The 16,513-nt window shown below is 36.8% G+C and overlaps 1 protein-coding gene across 1 annotated transcript in view; it reads left to right on the plus strand.

Moving 5' to 3' along the window:
- The window catches only part of WDR44 (WD repeat domain 44), an 81,798-nt gene that overhangs the window by 57,728 nt on the left and 7,557 nt on the right, over window positions 1-16,513 (plus strand). Inside the window, exons 13-18 of the mRNA XM_068533586.1 lie at window positions 3,178-3,291; window positions 11,276-11,398; window positions 14,008-14,199; window positions 14,406-14,507; window positions 14,724-14,839; window positions 15,709-15,836. Of these exons, the coding sequence (XP_068389687.1) occupies window positions 3,178-3,291; window positions 11,276-11,398; window positions 14,008-14,199; window positions 14,406-14,507; window positions 14,724-14,839; window positions 15,709-15,836 (775 nt within the window). The remainder of the gene's footprint in view (window positions 1-3,177; window positions 3,292-11,275; window positions 11,399-14,007; window positions 14,200-14,405; window positions 14,508-14,723; window positions 14,840-15,708; window positions 15,837-16,513) is intronic.

Below are 16,513 nucleotides of genomic sequence, written 5' to 3' on the forward strand. Positions count from 1 at the left end.
AGATTATAAGCAGATAAGAAATATTTATTTTGGTATTTCAAGTAACATACCATATCTGGTATATAGTAAGTGTTAATAAATATCAAAAGGCTTACAAGTTTTCAAAGCAATCCAACTTTAAGTGACATTTTTAGATAATCTGGATATTTGGATATGGATTTGATATTTGATGATACAGATGGTATTTTTTTAGGTATGATAATGTAATGGTAGTTAAATTTAAAAGATTACTAGTTAGAGATACATATAGAATATTTACAGATAAAATGAATGATGTTTAGATTTTGCTTTAACTGCTCCAGCAAAAATAAGCAAATACATAAAAGTGGGAGGATTGAAAAAACAAGGTGAATAAAATGTTGATAATCATTAAAACAGGTGATGGATGCATGGGGTTCATTATACTGTCTACTTCTATGTATATTTGAAATGTTCATAATAAAGTTTTATATATACATTATATTTACATAGAGATATAAATATCTCTCTACATATAGATATCTATTCAGAGAGATATAGATATAGATAAAATATATAACATTTCACTTGGTAATTCTCCCTTTAAAAATCTATCATAAAGAAATGATCATGTATGCCCGAAGATGTAAGAGGATTTTCATATTAATGTTCTCACAGTAGCTAAAATTTAAACAAACTGAATTTTTAATAGTTGGAAAATAAAAACTATGGTATAATCCATACAGTATAATACTATGCAGTCCTTAAATTCTTTTCAAAGACTACTTGATGACATTTAAAATATTCTAAATAAATTGTAAAGTGAAAATAGAATGAAAAAATAGATATAATATCCTAATCTTGACTAAAGATATCTATAGATATTTATAGATTTTAAAATTTTAAAGAAATACACTAAATTATAACTAGTTATCACTAGCTGGTAGGGTTTTAGCTCATTTTTTTATTTTATTCTTTATACTTCTCTGTATTTCTAAAATTTTCTTTAATAAACTTACCTGATTTTATTAAGACAAACAACAGAAGATACTATAAAAGTCTATGGTTTAAGCCTTTTGACCCTTCTATTAGGATAAACAAATAATAAAATAGGGATAAAGGTTCACGCTCCAGGATGTTTGTTGAATTGCTATTTAGCAAAAAATTGGAAATGTCTAAATTACCAACAAATTGGAAATGATTAAATTATAGTGCATCCATATGCAGCTAGTAAACGTTTCCAAAGAGTGAAATACAGAAAGTGCTCATGTAAAATAAAAAGGAAGATACTGAATCATGTGTACAATGTGATTTCAATTATGTTTTTAAAAAATGAAAGATTGAAGATGGCCAAAATTTTAGCAGATTATAGGTGGTTTTAATTTTAGTTTTTCTACTTTCTGTGTTTTCTGAATTGTCTATACTGAGCATGTATATTACTTTATAATCAAAAATACATTATTTAAGTATTTTGAAAATATGTGGAGTACAATGAAAAGAAAATGGATGATTAAGGAGGAAAAAAAAGATCTGGGATCACAGCTAGGGGAAATATGCTGAGGAGTTAATGAAATGAAAATGATTATTAAACAAAAAGTTGAATTTTATGTAACAGGGCAAGAAGCCTGTTTAGTTTTGTCTTCCAGCAGTGCTCACTAATCTAGCAGTAAAATTAGGGGAAGTACCTGTAATCGTCTAGGATTAGGAGTGTTTGGCAAAGGGTCAGGGCATCTGTGTTGCTGGTCTACCTCCACAGTGAATGTGAAGATGTTTTTATAAACCGTAAAGTTGTTAACAGATAGCAGTGGTAGTTTTTATCTATCCCCATGGCTACTGTCCTATTTAAGCCCTCGTTATTCTTACTTAAACTTACTGACTGCTTTTCCTGCCCCGACTCTCTTTCCAAACCATCTTTTACATTATTGCCCAGCATTCTCTTCCTAAAGCCCCAGTCAGACTGTGTTATTTTTCCTTTTCAGAAACCTGTGTTGGCTCTCCATCACCTTAGAATGTCTGAATTTTTAAGCCACAAATCCAAGGCTCTTTATGATCTGGTCTCAAAGTACCTTTCTACCCTAATCCCCTGCTTTATCTCCATATACGTTTTTCTCCATCCTCATCATCCTACCTACCCTTCCCTAAATATGCAAGGCTTAGCTAACATTCCGTATTTTTGCTCAAGTGACATCCTCTAAAACATTTGAGGAACAACCTCTGGACTTACAGTTAGATGACTTGTACCTTTGCTTTGGTTCTGCTGTTTACAGGTGGCTGCGTGACTTTTAATATGTTATTTTGACCTCTTTGATTCTCAGTTTTTTTTCTTAATTTCTTCATCCTCATAATGGTAATACCTACCTCACAGAGTCGTTAGGATTTATTCAGGTAATGAATACAAAAGCATGTTGTAAACTAAATGCACGGCACACATGTATGGCATTATTTTCTACCTACCTCTACCTGTCAGGATGCTTTTGACTTCAAATAACAGAAATCCAACTGAAAATGGCTTAACAATGAGGAAGCCAGTCTGGAGGTAAGGCGGCTCTAGGGTTGGTTAATTCAGCAGCTCAGTAGTGTCATCAGGAACACGAGGTCCTTCCATCCTCTTGCTTTGCTGTTCTTTATCTATTGTTCTCCTGGGCTTGGTCCCCTCATGGTAGTAAGATGACTACTACTGTCTTAGGTGTCACATGCAGACAACAATGTTCAGAGGCAGGAAAGAGGAAGGTCCCTTTAGTATACCCCCTTTTAAGAGTGAGGAAATCTTTCTAGAAGCCTCCCCTATCACCTCATCCCCCAGATGGACTTGCCTTCATGTCTGTTTGATGAAAATTATAGCATATGCCCATGCCTAAGCCAGTCATCACTGGAAAGGGGAGTGAGCTCATCTTAATTAGCTTAGACCAATCGTGATCACCCCCTGGTGCTGGCTCCCACCTCTCCTAAAGGAAGAGATGCTCAAAAAAGGACAAAGTGGGGTCTCTGTTAGGGAGGGAAAGATTGTGATAGCACGATGTCTTCAGGGATGATCCTGGTTTATTAGGACAAGGAGGTGAGGAAGTAATAAGTAGTAGGTTCAACATAAAGGGGAGTCAGCTTTTAGTGGATCAAGATTTCAATCAGACATCATATAAAATGATGAGAGAACAAATGGGGTGGGAAGAGTATGAAGCTTTTGTTTTTCTAGTTTTAACATTTGTTTTCATGTCTAAATAGGTATGCAGTGGAGCTGATGAAGACCCAGATGATAAAAATGCACCATTTCGACAACGGCCGTTTTGCAAATATAAAGGACATACTGCTGATCTCCTTGATCTTTCATGGTCTAAAGTAAGAAATTCTTTTTTTTTGGCTGCGTTGGGTCTTCGTTTCTGTGCACGGGCTTTCTCTAGTTGCGGCGAGCAGGGGCCACTCTTGTTGTGGAGCACAGGCTCTAGGCGCACAGGCTTCAGTAGTTGCAGCATGTGGGCTTAGTAGTTTTGGCACACGGGCTTAGTTGCTCCGTGGCATGTGGGATCTTCCCGGACCAGGGATCGAACACATGTCCCCTGCATTGGCAGGTGGATTCTTAACCACTGCGCCACCATAGAAGTCCTAAAGTAAGAAATTCTTATTTGAATTTTGTATTCTATGTAACTATTTTAGGATAAAAACAAATGTTTTATTTGTATGATTGTCACAGTCAGGTGTTTGAATGTTTGTATATACTTTGTGGGAGTTACAAATTAATCAAAGTTAAAAAAGAGAAACGTCAGATTAGGCTAATAAGAAAATGTTTATATTACTTAACAGCTTCTATCTGGATCTGTCTATATACTTGTATTTGCTTCTTTTATAAAATAGTTTTACAAAGTAACTATCCTCAGCAAAATGGATATGACTTCAGCTACAAAGGTGAAGTCTGACCTATCTAATCAAGACTGTTTTGGGGATAATCTGCTACATTCATGAAATTATTAATTTAGGTTTAATAATTATATTCTGCAGATAAATGGTAAGTCTTCATTTTGTAATTTTTTTTTCCTGAGAGCAAAATTTAAAAGTAGAGGGGCTATTTTGCCACCAATCAAATATCTTAGAAGTTTGCAAAATTTTTAAGAGATATTTTAAATTTTATTTAAGGTGTTTGAAGCATGAAGCAGTTTTTGGAATTTTTGCATGATTCCTTACACTTTCTTTGTATTAAAATTTGTCAGTAATCAAAATCTAAAATATATTAAGAATTTGTGGGGGAAAGTAATATTTAAAAGCTTTAAATTGAGAAAAGTCATCTGAGTTAGCAAAATACTAGCAAGGATACCAGTGATGCCCATATATTTTAACTATATCAAGAAGATATCACTGGTATATATTGGCAAGTCAGCCTTTCCCTGAGCTCCAGCTTTGAATCACTCCATTTATGAATTATGTTCCTATCATATTTGTTTAGATGTTATGGGTGCATTTCATAACGTTTTTCTCTAAACTCCTGGAACAAGCTTGGGCCTCACCTGGTAGTCTGGTTTTGAATTGAGCCCCAGTTGTATCTTTGTACTCTCTCCCCACCCTGTGTGAAATCTGAGTTGTCGGAAGATGGAAATTTAAAGTGTCCTTAATCTGATAATCGTATTCATCTAGAATAAGAAGTACAAAGCACCTAATTGGGAACCCTGCACTCATTTTACTTTCTTAAAGCAAACCAATATTTTTTGTGAAATGTAACACCAACTGAAGATATTAATTCTCCATCGATCACTGTATCAGTCAGTGTTCTCCAGAGTAACAGAACCAAGAGGAAATACGTACATAGGAGGTTTATTTTAAGGAATTGGCTCACACAGTTGTTGGGGCAGGCAAATTTGAAATTTGTAAGGCAGGCATTGAAAACTCAGCCAGAGTCACACTGAAGTTTTTTGGGGTTTTTTCCCCAGCTTTATCGAGATGTAATTAAAACATTGTGTAAGTTTAAGGTGTACACAGTGATGATTTGATATACTTACATATTGGGAAATGATTACTACAATAAGCGTAATTAACACATTCGTCACCATAAATAGTTACCTTTTTTTTGTGGTGAGAACATTTCAGATCTACTCTCTTAGCGACTTGCAAGTATATAATGCAGCGTTGTTAACTCTAGTCACCTTGTTGTACATTCATGCTGGAGTCTTAAGGCAGAATTTCTTCTCCAGGAAACCTCAGTTTTTGTTCTTAAGGCCTTCATCTGTCTGTGTGCTCTTTTCTTAAACTTTCTTTTTTACTTAACTGTTTATCTATGTACATTTCTACGTCTTATTGGCAACAAGATTCTAAGCACCTCAAGAGTAGGGATCAGCTCTTACTTCACTGTTGTTTCTCTTCAGTATCTAGCACAGTTGATGTTTATAGTGGGTTTTCTGTTTGTTGAAGACTTATTTTGTGCCACGTAATAAGAATTACCTTGTTAATACTGAAAATAACAGTGCTGTGAGGTAGTTGATATTCCATACTGTGGATTAGAGACTGGGCCTCTGACCCATCCAAGATCACAAAACTAGTTATGGGTAGAACTTAGATCTGAATCTAATTTTTTTGACTTGTAAGATCATGCTTGGTTCAAGAAAGCTATTTAATTTCATTTATTTAATAAGTATGTATCTTTGGATTGGGTTGTTTGTTTTTTTAATATTGAGCTGCATGAACTGTTTATATATTTTGGAGATTAATCCTTTGTCCGTTGATTCGTTTGCAAATATTTTCTCCCATTCTGAGGGTTGTCTATTCGTCTTGCTTGTACTTTCCTTTGATGTGCAAAATCTTTTAAGTTTCATTAGGTCCCATTTGTTTAGTTTAGTTTTTATTTTCATTTCTCTAGGAGGTGGATCAAAAAAGATCGTGCTGTGATTTCTGTCAAAGAGTGTTCTTCCTATGTTTTCCTCTAAGAGTTTTATAGTGTCTGGCCTTACATTTAGGTCTTTAATCCATTTTGAGTTTATTTTTGTGTATGGTGTTAGGGAGTGTTCTAATTTCATTCTTTTACATGTAGCTGTCCAGTTTTCCCAGCACCACTTATTGAAGAGGCTGTCTTTTCTCCATTGTATATTTTTGCCTCCTTTATCAAAAGTAAGGTGACCATATGTGCGTGGGTTTCTATCTGGGCTTTCTATCCTGTTCCATTGATCTATGTTTCTTTTTTTGTGCCAATACCATACTGTCTTGATGACTGTAGCTTTGTAGTATAGTCTGAAGTCAGGGAGCCTGATTCCTCCAGCTCCGTTTTCTATCTCAAGATTGCTTTGGCTATTTGGGGTCTTTTGTGTTTCCACACAAATGGTGAAATTTTTTGTTCTAGTTCTGTGAAAAATGCCATTGGTAGTTTGATAGGGATTGCACTGAATCTGTAGATTGCTTTGGGTAGTATAGTCATTTTCACAATATTGATTCTTCCAATGCAAGAACATGGTATATCTCTCCATCTGTTGGTAACATCTTTAATTTCTTTCATCAGTGTCTTACAGTTTTCTTCATACAGGTCTTTTGTCTCCCTAGGTAGGTTTATTCCTAGGTATTTTATTCTTTTTGTTGCAGTGGTAAATGGGAGTGTTTCCTTAATTTCTCTTTCAGATTTCTCATCATTAGTGTATAGGAATGCAAGAGATTTCTGTGCGTTAATTTTGTATCCTGCTACTTTACCAAATTCATTGTTTAGCTCTAGTAGTTTTCTGGTAGAGTCTTTAGGATTCTCTATGTATAGTATCATGTCATCTGCAAACAGTGACAGTTTTACTTCTTCTTTTCCAATTTGTATTCCTTTTATTTCTTTTTCTTCTCTGACTGCCGTGGCTAGGACTTCCAAAACTATGTTGAATAATAGTGGTGAGAGTGGACATCCTTGTCTTGTTCCCGATCTTAGAGGAAATGCTTTCAGTTTTTCACCATTGAGAATGATGTTTCCTGTGGGTTTATCGTATATGGCCATTATTATGTTGAGGTAGGTTCCCTCTATGCCCACTTTCTGGAGAGTTTTTATCATAAATGGGTGTTGAATTTTGTCAAAAGCTTTTTCTGCATCTATTGAGATGATCATATGGTTTTTCTTCTTCAGTTTGTTAATATGGTGTATCACATTGATTGGTTTGCGTATATTGAAGAATCCTTGCATCCCTGGGATAAATCCCACTTGGTCATGGTGTATGATCCTTTTAATGTGTTGTTGGATTCTGTTTGCTAGTATTTTGTTGAGGATTTTTGCATCTATATTCATCAGTGATATTGGTCTGTAATTTTCTTTTTTTGTAGTATCTTTGTCTGGTTTTGGTATCAGGGTGATGGTGGCCTCATAGAATGAGTTTGGGAGTGTTCCTTCCTCTGCAACTTTTTGGAAGAGTTTGAGAAGGATGGGTGTTAGCTCTTCTCTAAATGTTTGATAGAATTCACCTGTGAAGCCATCTGGTCCTGGACTTTTGTTTGTTGGCAGAGTTTTAATCACAGTTTCCATTTCATTACTTGTGATTGGTCTGTTCATATTTTCTATTTCTTCCTGGTTCAGTCTTGGAAGGTTATACCTTTCTAAGAATTTGTCCATTTCTTCCAGGTTGTCCATTTTATTGGCATAGAGTTGGTTGTAGTAGTCTCTTAGGATGCTTTGTATTTCTGCGGTGTCTGTTGAAACTTCTCCTTTTTCATTTCTAATTTTAATGATTTGAGTCCTCTCCCTCTTTCTTGATGAGTCTGGCTAATGGTTTATCAATTTTGTTTATCTTCTCAAAGAACCAGCTTCTCTTTTTATTGATCTTTGCTATTGTTTTCTTCGTTTCTATTTCATCTATTTCTGCTCTGATCTTTATGATTTCTTTCCTTCTACTAACTTTGGGTTTTGTCTGTTCTTCTTTCTCTAGTTCGTTTAGGTGTAAGGTTAGATTGTTTATTTGAGATGTTTGTTGTTTCTTGAGGTAGGATTGTATTGCTATAAACTTCCCTCTTAGAACTGCTTTTGCTGCATCCCATAGGTTTTGGATCGTTGTGTTTTCATTGTCATTTGTCTCTAGGTATTTTTTGATTTCCTCTTTGATTTCTTCAGTGATCTCTTGGTTATTTAGTAACGTGTTGTTTAGCCTCCATGTGTTTGTCTTTTTTACGCTTTTTTCCCTGTAATTGATTTCTAGTCTCATATCATTGTGGTCAGAAAAGATGCTTGATATGATTTCAGTTTTCTTAAATTTAGTGAGGCTTGATTTGTGACCCACGATGTGATCAATCCTGGAGAATGTTCTGTGCACACTTGAGAAGAAAGTGTAATCTGCTGTTTTTGGATGGAATGTTTGAATGATCTGTCCATTGGTTTAAGTGAGGTGTTAAAAGTCCCCCACTATTATTGTGTTACTGTCGATTTCCTCTTTTATAGCTGTTAGCAGTTGCCTTATGTGTTGACGTGCTCCTATGTTGGGTGCATGTATATTTATAATTGTTATACCCTCTTCTTGGATTGATCCCCTGATCATTATGTAGTGTCCTTCCTTGTCTTTTGTAACATTCTTTATTTTAAAGTCTATTTTATCTGATGTGAGTATTGCTACTCCAGCTTTCTTTTGATTTCCATTTGCATGGAATATCTTTTTCCATCCCCTCACTTTCAGTCTGTATGTGTCCCTAGGTCTGAAGTGGGTCTCTTGTAGACAGCATATATATGGGTCTTGTTTTTGTATCCATTCAGCGAGCCTGTGTCTTTTGGTTGGTTGGAGCATTTAATCCATTCACGTTTAAGGTGATTATCGATATGTATGTTCCTATGACCATTTTCTTAATTGTTTTGGGTTTGTTTTTGTAGGTCCTTTTCTTCTCTTGTGTTTCCCACTTAGAGAAGTTCCTTTAGCATTTGTTGTAGAGCTGATTTGGTGGTGCTGAATTCTCTTAGCTTTTGCTTATCTGTAAAGCTTTTGATTTCTCCATCGAGTCTGAATGAGATCCTTGCCGGGTAGAGTAATCTTGGTTGTAGGTTCTTCCCTTTCATCACTTTAAGTATATCATGCCACTCCCTTCTGGCTTGTAGAGTTTCTGCTGAGAAATCAGCTGTTAACCTTATGGGAGTTCCCTTGTATGTTATTTGTTGTTTTTCCCTTGCTGCTTTCAATAATTTTTCTTTGTCTTTAATTTTTGCCAAGTTGATTACTATGTGTCTTGGCGTGTTTCTCCTTGGGTTTATCCTGTATGGGACTCTCTGCGCTTCCTGGACTTGGGTGGCTATTTCCTTTCCCATGTTAGGGAAGTTTTTGACTATAATCTCTTCGAATATTTTCTTGGGTCCTTTCTCTCTCTCTTCTCCTTCTGGGACCCCTATAATGCAAATGTTGTTGTGTTTAATGTTGTCCCAGAGGTCTCTTAGGCTGTCTTCATTTCTTTTCATTCTTTTTTCTTTGTTCTTTTCCGCAGCAGTGAATTCCACCATTCTGTCTTCCAGGTCACTTATCCGTTCTTCTGCCTCAGTTATTCTGCTATTGATTCCTTCTAGTGTATGTTTTATTTCAGTTATTTTATTGTTCATGTCTGTTTGTTTGTTCTTTAATTCTTCTAGGTCTTTGTTAAACATTTCTTGTATCTTCTTGATCTTTGCCTCCATTCTTTTTCTGAGGTCCTGGATCATCTTCACTATCATTATTCTGAATTCTTTTTCTGGAAGGTTGCCTGTCTCCAGTTCATTTAGTTGTTTTTCTGGGGTTTTATCTTGTTCCTTCATCTGGTACATAGCCCTCTGCCTTTTCATCTTGTCTACTTTCTGTGAATGTGGTTTTTGTTCCACAGGCTACAGGATTGTAATTCTTCTTGCTTCTGCTGTCTGCCCTCTGATGGATGAGGTTATCTGAGAGGCTTGTGCAAGTTTCCTGATGGGAGGGACTGGTGGTGGGTAGAGCTGGCTGTTGCTCTGGTGGGCAGAGCTCAGTAAAACTTTTATCCACTTGTCTGCTGATGGGTGGGGCTGGGTTCCCTCCCTGTTGGTTGTTTGGCCTGAGGCGACACAACACTGGAGCCTACCCGGGGTCTTTGGTGGGGCTAATGGCAGACTCTGGGAGGGCTCACGCCAAGGAGGACTTCCCAGAACTTCTGCTGCCAGTGTCCTTGTCCTCACGGTGAGACACAGCCACCCCCTGCCTTTTCAGGTGACCCTCCAACACTAGCAGGTAGGTCTGGTTCAGTCTCCTATGGGGTCACTACTCCTTCCCCTGGGTCCTGACGTGCACAGTATTTTGTATGTGCCCTCCAAGAGTGGAGTCTCTGTTTGTCCCAGTCCTGTCAAAGTCCTGCAATCAAATCCCACTAGCTTTCAAAGTCTGATTCTCTAGGAAATCCTCCTCCCATTGCCGGACCCCCAGGTTTGGAAGCCTGACGTGGGGCTCAGAACCTTCACTCCGGTGGGTGGACTTCTGTGGTATAAGAGTTCTCCAGTTTGTGAGTCACCCACCCAGCAGTTATGGGATTTGATTTTATTGTGATTGCACCCCTCCTACCGTCTCACTGTGACTTCTCCTTTGTCTTTGGATGTTGGGTATCTTTTTTGGTGAGTTCCAGCGTCTTCCTGTCGATGATTGTTCAGCAGTTAGTTGTGATTCCGGTGTTCTTGCAAGAGGGAGTGACCTACAAAATCTGGTCTCGTGCCCTGGCGCCCGGCAGGGCCGAGCACCTGGGAATCCTATCCCCTTATGTATCCAGCTGGAAATTTTTGACAGATAGATGTTTGGTTTCTGGGTGATGGGCCATCATAATGCCTAAATCAGTTACACTACCCTCTTCTAGCTTTGAAAATTCTATGATCTATTCTGAGACATTTGACAGTTTCTACTCTCTAATTTTCTTGCCTAAGGTGTGACTGGTGCACAATAACTTTTCATTTCCATGCTGCGTTATAGGATAATCTTTTTGAAGGCATTTTAAGTGACAGGGAATTCATGTGAGTTAAAATTCACCAGTGTTATCAATGTGAAAATAACTGAAGTGACGATCAAATGAATAGATGCCTTACATTCATAGCTAACTTATAGTATATGCAGGCTCCAACAGCCAAGGCACACCTTAGTCCTCTGTTGGCATCTGGCAGATTTCTTTCAACAGAAGTCATAAGATTCATCCTCATTTCAGAATAGGTAATGTGAAAAAGTCTTAGAATCAAAGAAATATGGCATTTAACTATTTGGAAAAAAATGGAATTGTCCAAGTGAATTGGATATCTTTGTGCTTTCTGATGCTGCGTATAACAATAGTAATGACAAAACTATTGAGATACCTAAAACTAAAAGTTCACTTTTATGGTGTAAGTATTTTTTTTCATATGGTGATAAAATAATCAATGTCAATTTCTCCATAGAACTACTTTCTGCTTTCTTCTTCAATGGATAAAACAGTCAGGTTATGGCACATTTCCAGAAGAGAATGCCTTTGCTGTTTTCAGCATATAGATTTTGTCACTGCCATAGCTTTCCATCCAAGAGTAAGTATTTACATGTTTTTTTGTTATACTACGAGGAAGGTGAGGGAACCAGGTTTCTCTGGAGGGTAATTGGACTACAGGAAAAAAATTATTAGTATCCACATAGTTAAGAGCAACTTAATTTAGTGTTTCATTCTGCTTTAAAAATAAGAAAGGAAATAAATATTGTGCTAATCTTCATTAGAAGAGCTGGAAATATTATAGTCTAAATATGACAGTGAAAAGTCATTCCAAATCTTTAATAAGACCTGCAGGGTATAAATAAAGAAATAAACTATCCTATTAAAGAGGAGAGAGGTTGGAGACAGTGGAAGAAGAAAAGACGGCAGGTAAATAAATGAGAAAGGGAAGCATATAGGCAGGAATAGTTGTAGGAGGGTCAGGAAGGGAAGAGACAAAGAGGAAAAGGTTGAAAGAGGCAAAGACCAAAATTCATTACAAATTAGACTGAATTCCTATTTCGGGTCTGAAAACATTGTTAATCTTGAGATCCCTTCATACTCATTTTCAATGTAGAAAATCCTTTAATATCTTTCCTCTAGAAAGAATTTCATATGATTTCAACTAAAGGAGAAAAATCTACTGTCATGGACTCCAGACCTATCTTATGCCCTTATAGGATAGAGCCACCAAATGCATGAGGCTAGAGTAGTTTTACTTCTTTGCAGCTGTAAGCACAAGGGATGTCATGTGTTGGAGCTGCTTCACTAGCTAGGTTGAAATAAGTGGAGGGCTTGAGCTGACCCTCGTTGACTTTCCCTCCACTACATTTGTGTATGATTACATTTCCAATCATGTCCTCATCTCTATGTGTTTAGTGCCCATTGTCTTTTTAATGCAACCTTTCAATTATATTGACATTTCTTTCTCTCCTTCCCCAAATTAAGAGAGAAGAATGACTTTTTTCTCTCAATATAATTTCCCTCCCTGGGCAGGCTTATAACATAGGCAGTAATAATTCTGAACCCTTAGAGAAGATTTTATTAAGAACTTTTGAAAATTAAAAATGCTTAATCTGTGTTAATACTGTATCAGTTTTGACCATCAAGCTTTCGAGGCTTCTTTCTAAATAATACCCCCATCCTGTCACCTAAGGGTGCAACAAAAGGATAGATTTTACCCCTGTCAGCACCTGTGAGCAAAATCCCCCCACCTCTATTTTAACTATAATGTATCAAGATGGAAAGAGAGGGGTATTAGGTGGTAATAGTTATCTATGTGTAGTACTTTGTTATTAAGGTTTCTGTTTAGTCAATAATTTTCCTATACTTTTATTTCGTTTTATTTTGGAAACTGAAAAGCCTTATTTCTAAAAATTCTACTGACCTGGAGAATTTATGAGAGAGGCTAGGGAAGAATGGGGTGGTGTTGACATTTTCCTAGGAAATATGACTCTATCAAATAATGTTACCTAGAAGAAAGGAAGCAGAGTTATAAAAGAAATAGCAAAATGAAGATACACACACATATATACATGTGTATATATGTATGTAAATAAAATTCTGAATTGTAAGACCAAGATGAAGTATTTTTATTTGTTCAGCACTTCTGCTGGTAGACATTGAGTTGAGCCTACTGTACCATAGCCATAAAAATGCCTATTCTATGAAGGTTATCCTTGACGGGCTTGAGAAGTGGATAAGAATAATAATCTTGAGTGGAGAAGAAAATCTGTTTCTTGTTTTGGCATCCCAATTATTTTGTTTTCTTTTTAATTCTTATGTTACCAAAAATTAGAGCAGCTTCATGGTAGGCCTGGTTTAGTTTAGAACAGGGTTTCTAAACCTTGGCACTAACGGCATTTGGGGTTGGATAATTCTTTTTCGTAGAGAGAGGAAAGGCTGTCCTGTGCATTGTAGGCTGTTTAGCAGCATTCCTGGCCTCTACCCACTAGATGTCAGTAGCGCCCCACCCTCTAAATTGTGACAATCAAAACTGTCTCTAGACATTGCTAGATGTCTCCTGTGGGGCCAGGTTGCCCCCAGCTGAGAACCCCTGGTTTGAGATTGAGAATTTAAATAGTGAAGCAATTCTCTGCTGACAGGGTGTCAGAGTTCCAAAAATTGACTGGTTCTGTGGGCTAACTGGCATTAGTTACTCTTTTATCCATCTGTTACATGTATCCTAAGGAGGGTATGGGCAAATGTACCATTATAGGATAGTGTTTCCCAAAGTATGTTCCTTGAATTACTAGCCCTGCTAGATGTCCCTACCTGACCCCAAAAAAAGTCGCCCGTTAAAGATTCAGAGTGCGTGTTAACTGAGAATCCTGTTTAACTTTCTGTAACTAAGAATTTCTCAAACTTATTTGACCACAGGACCCTTCTCCTACACAATATATACTCAAACACATTATCTATTAACTTCTATACCTTGGGAAAAGCAGTTTAAGGATATGATAAAGTGATTAGAATGTCATTTCTCCAAAATGAATACTGAGGTTTCTAATTGTTGTTATTTTTAGTGACTGAAATAATGCTTACTTTAATACTTTTAAAATGAAATCTATATATGTTAACATTATTTCTAATAGACTTAATGTGTTGATTTGCTAATGAGTTTTTCTTCATGTGATAAAATGAAAGCTTCCTCTTTCGTCACATTTTTAGGATGACAGGTATTTTCTAAGTGGGTCATTGGATGGAAAGCTCCGCCTTTGGAACATACCTGACAAAAAAGTGGCTTTGTGGAATGAAGTAGATGGTCAAACAAAATTGATCACAGCTGCAAATTTCTGTCAGAATGGCAAATATGCAGTGATTGGGACATATGATGGCAGGTGTATTTTCTATGATACAGAGGTAAATGACTGTCTTGTATAAATTACATACTTGAATACTTAGATACTTTTGTGGTTTGGAATAAGTTGGTGTATCCTCTCTGGGCTTTAACTGCCTTATCTGTAAATTGGGACAAATAATACCATGTTTGTCTGTGAGTTGCCTCAGATGATCTTTGAGTTTCTTTCTAATTCTGATCTTTTTAAATTGTGATTTTTTTTTTTTAGCATTTGAAATACCACACACAGATACATGTCCGATCTACCAGAGGGCGCAACAAGGTTGGAAGAAAAATTACTGGCATTGAGCCTTTACCTGGAGAAAATAAGGTACTAGGTATTCAAAACCATCTGTCTCCACACTATATATAGACTCCTGAAAGTAAGTTCTTCATATCTTAGCTAAGAATATATTTCCTTTCCTATGGCATATTGCTCTTTCTAGTTTTGAGATATATTCTGTATGTGTCTAACACCCTTTTTTGGTTGTACCTTAGCACAGATTAAAAGATGGTATTTTTAACTTTTCCTTTGATTTGTTTTTAGATACTGGTAACTTCAAATGACTCCAGAATCAGACTATATGATCTTAGAGATTTGTCACTGTCCATGAAGTATAAGGGTTATGTGAACAGCAGCAGCCAGATCAAAGCAAGTTTCAGGTAAATTGGCAATGAGGAATTCCCAAAAGAGATCAGAACATTTCTCCCCTACTCCCATTTTTCCATTGATCTATGGCTTATGTTTATATGGTGTTGTTAGTTACTTTGCAGTTTTACAACTGGTGTCTCATATTATCTGTCATACTTACATTATCCAGGTGTTTGATAGAGTTTGAATTGCCCCTACTCTGCAGATGAAGAAACCAACACTCAGAAAATTAAGTAATTTGCCTAAAGTCACACTGGTAGTTGCAGAACCAGGATTAGAAGACCCAGCTCCAGAATTTGTGCTTTTGTACTTTCATGTATGCTTTCTAAGAGGAGATTTACCCCACCACCGCCCACCCCACCCCACCCCACCCATGGTCTTGATCCTTTTAGGTACAGAAGCTAATAAAGCATCTCGAGACCCTAAAGTACAGTGTCCTGTACTTACACCTTTGCATATCATTATTATTTGAACTGTTAATTTGGGATCTGCAGGCTCTCCTGAAATACCTACCTTTTCTTCCTTTATAGCCCTCCTTATTTCAGCTCTTTTCTTACCAGTTCTCCTTTCTTCTTGAATTACCCAGTAATTTAATTGGTAAAGTATTCTGCTTCTCTCTTTTATCTCTTAAGTAGGCACTCATCCCAGTGTGGGTTAACCCAGCAGGAGTTACCTAGAGCTTCAGTGAAAATACTAATGCCGCTGGCCACCCATGTCAAACCTACACGTTCAGAACCTCTGGAGTGAGACTAGGAGTCTGTATTTCAACAAGTTCTCTTGGCTATTTTCTTAGGTGTCTCAAACTGGGAAGCTCTGGTAGAGGGAAACCTAAAAAAAACCACAACTTTGATTTTTTTTTTTCCTTCTTCCCTAAATGTAGCCATGATTTTAGTTACCTCGTTAGTGGCTCAGAAGATAAGTATGTTTATATCTGGAGTACTTACCATGACTTAAGCAAGTTTACTTCAGTGAGGAGAGATCGTAATGACTTTTGGGAAGGTATTAAAGGTAAGTAAATGCCTACTTTCATGTGTCTTATAAGTGAATAAAGTTAAAATGGAGATGTATTATAAGTAAATTTGTATAGGCATTATTTCAGAGAGACAGTTTAGCAGTTTTAACTGCTTTCACGTTGTATTGGCTTTGTTTGATTTTTGTATACCAAGGAAGAACTTATACTTGTCTAAAATTTGAGAAGTCATGCAATCTCAGAACTTGTATGTGGTTTTGTTTTTTTTGTTTTTTTTTTAACATCTTTATTGGAGTATAATTGCTTTACAATGGTGTGTTAGTTTCTGCTTTATAACAAAGTGAATCAGTTATACATATACATATATCCCCATATCTCTTCCCTCTTGCGTCTCCCTCCCACCCTCCCTATCCCACCCCTCTAGGTGGTCACAGAGCACCAAGCTGATCTCCCTGTGCTATGCGGCTGCTTCCCACTAGCTATCTGTTTTACATTTGGTAGTGTATATATGTCCATGCCACTCTCTCACTTCGTCCCAGCTTACCCTTCCCCCTCCCCGTGTCCTCAAGTCCATTCTCTACGTCTGCATCTTGATTCCTGTCCTTCCCCTAGGTTCTTCAGAACCATTTTTTTTTTTATTTTTAGATTCCATATATATGTGTTAGCATACGGTATTTGTTTTTCTCTTTCTGCCTTATTTCACTCTGTATGACAG

This window comes from Eschrichtius robustus, chromosome X (assembly GCF_028021215.1).
Source record: "Eschrichtius robustus isolate mEscRob2 chromosome X, mEscRob2.pri, whole genome shotgun sequence".
NCBI classification, from domain to species: Eukaryota; Metazoa; Chordata; class Mammalia; order Artiodactyla; family Eschrichtiidae; genus Eschrichtius; species Eschrichtius robustus.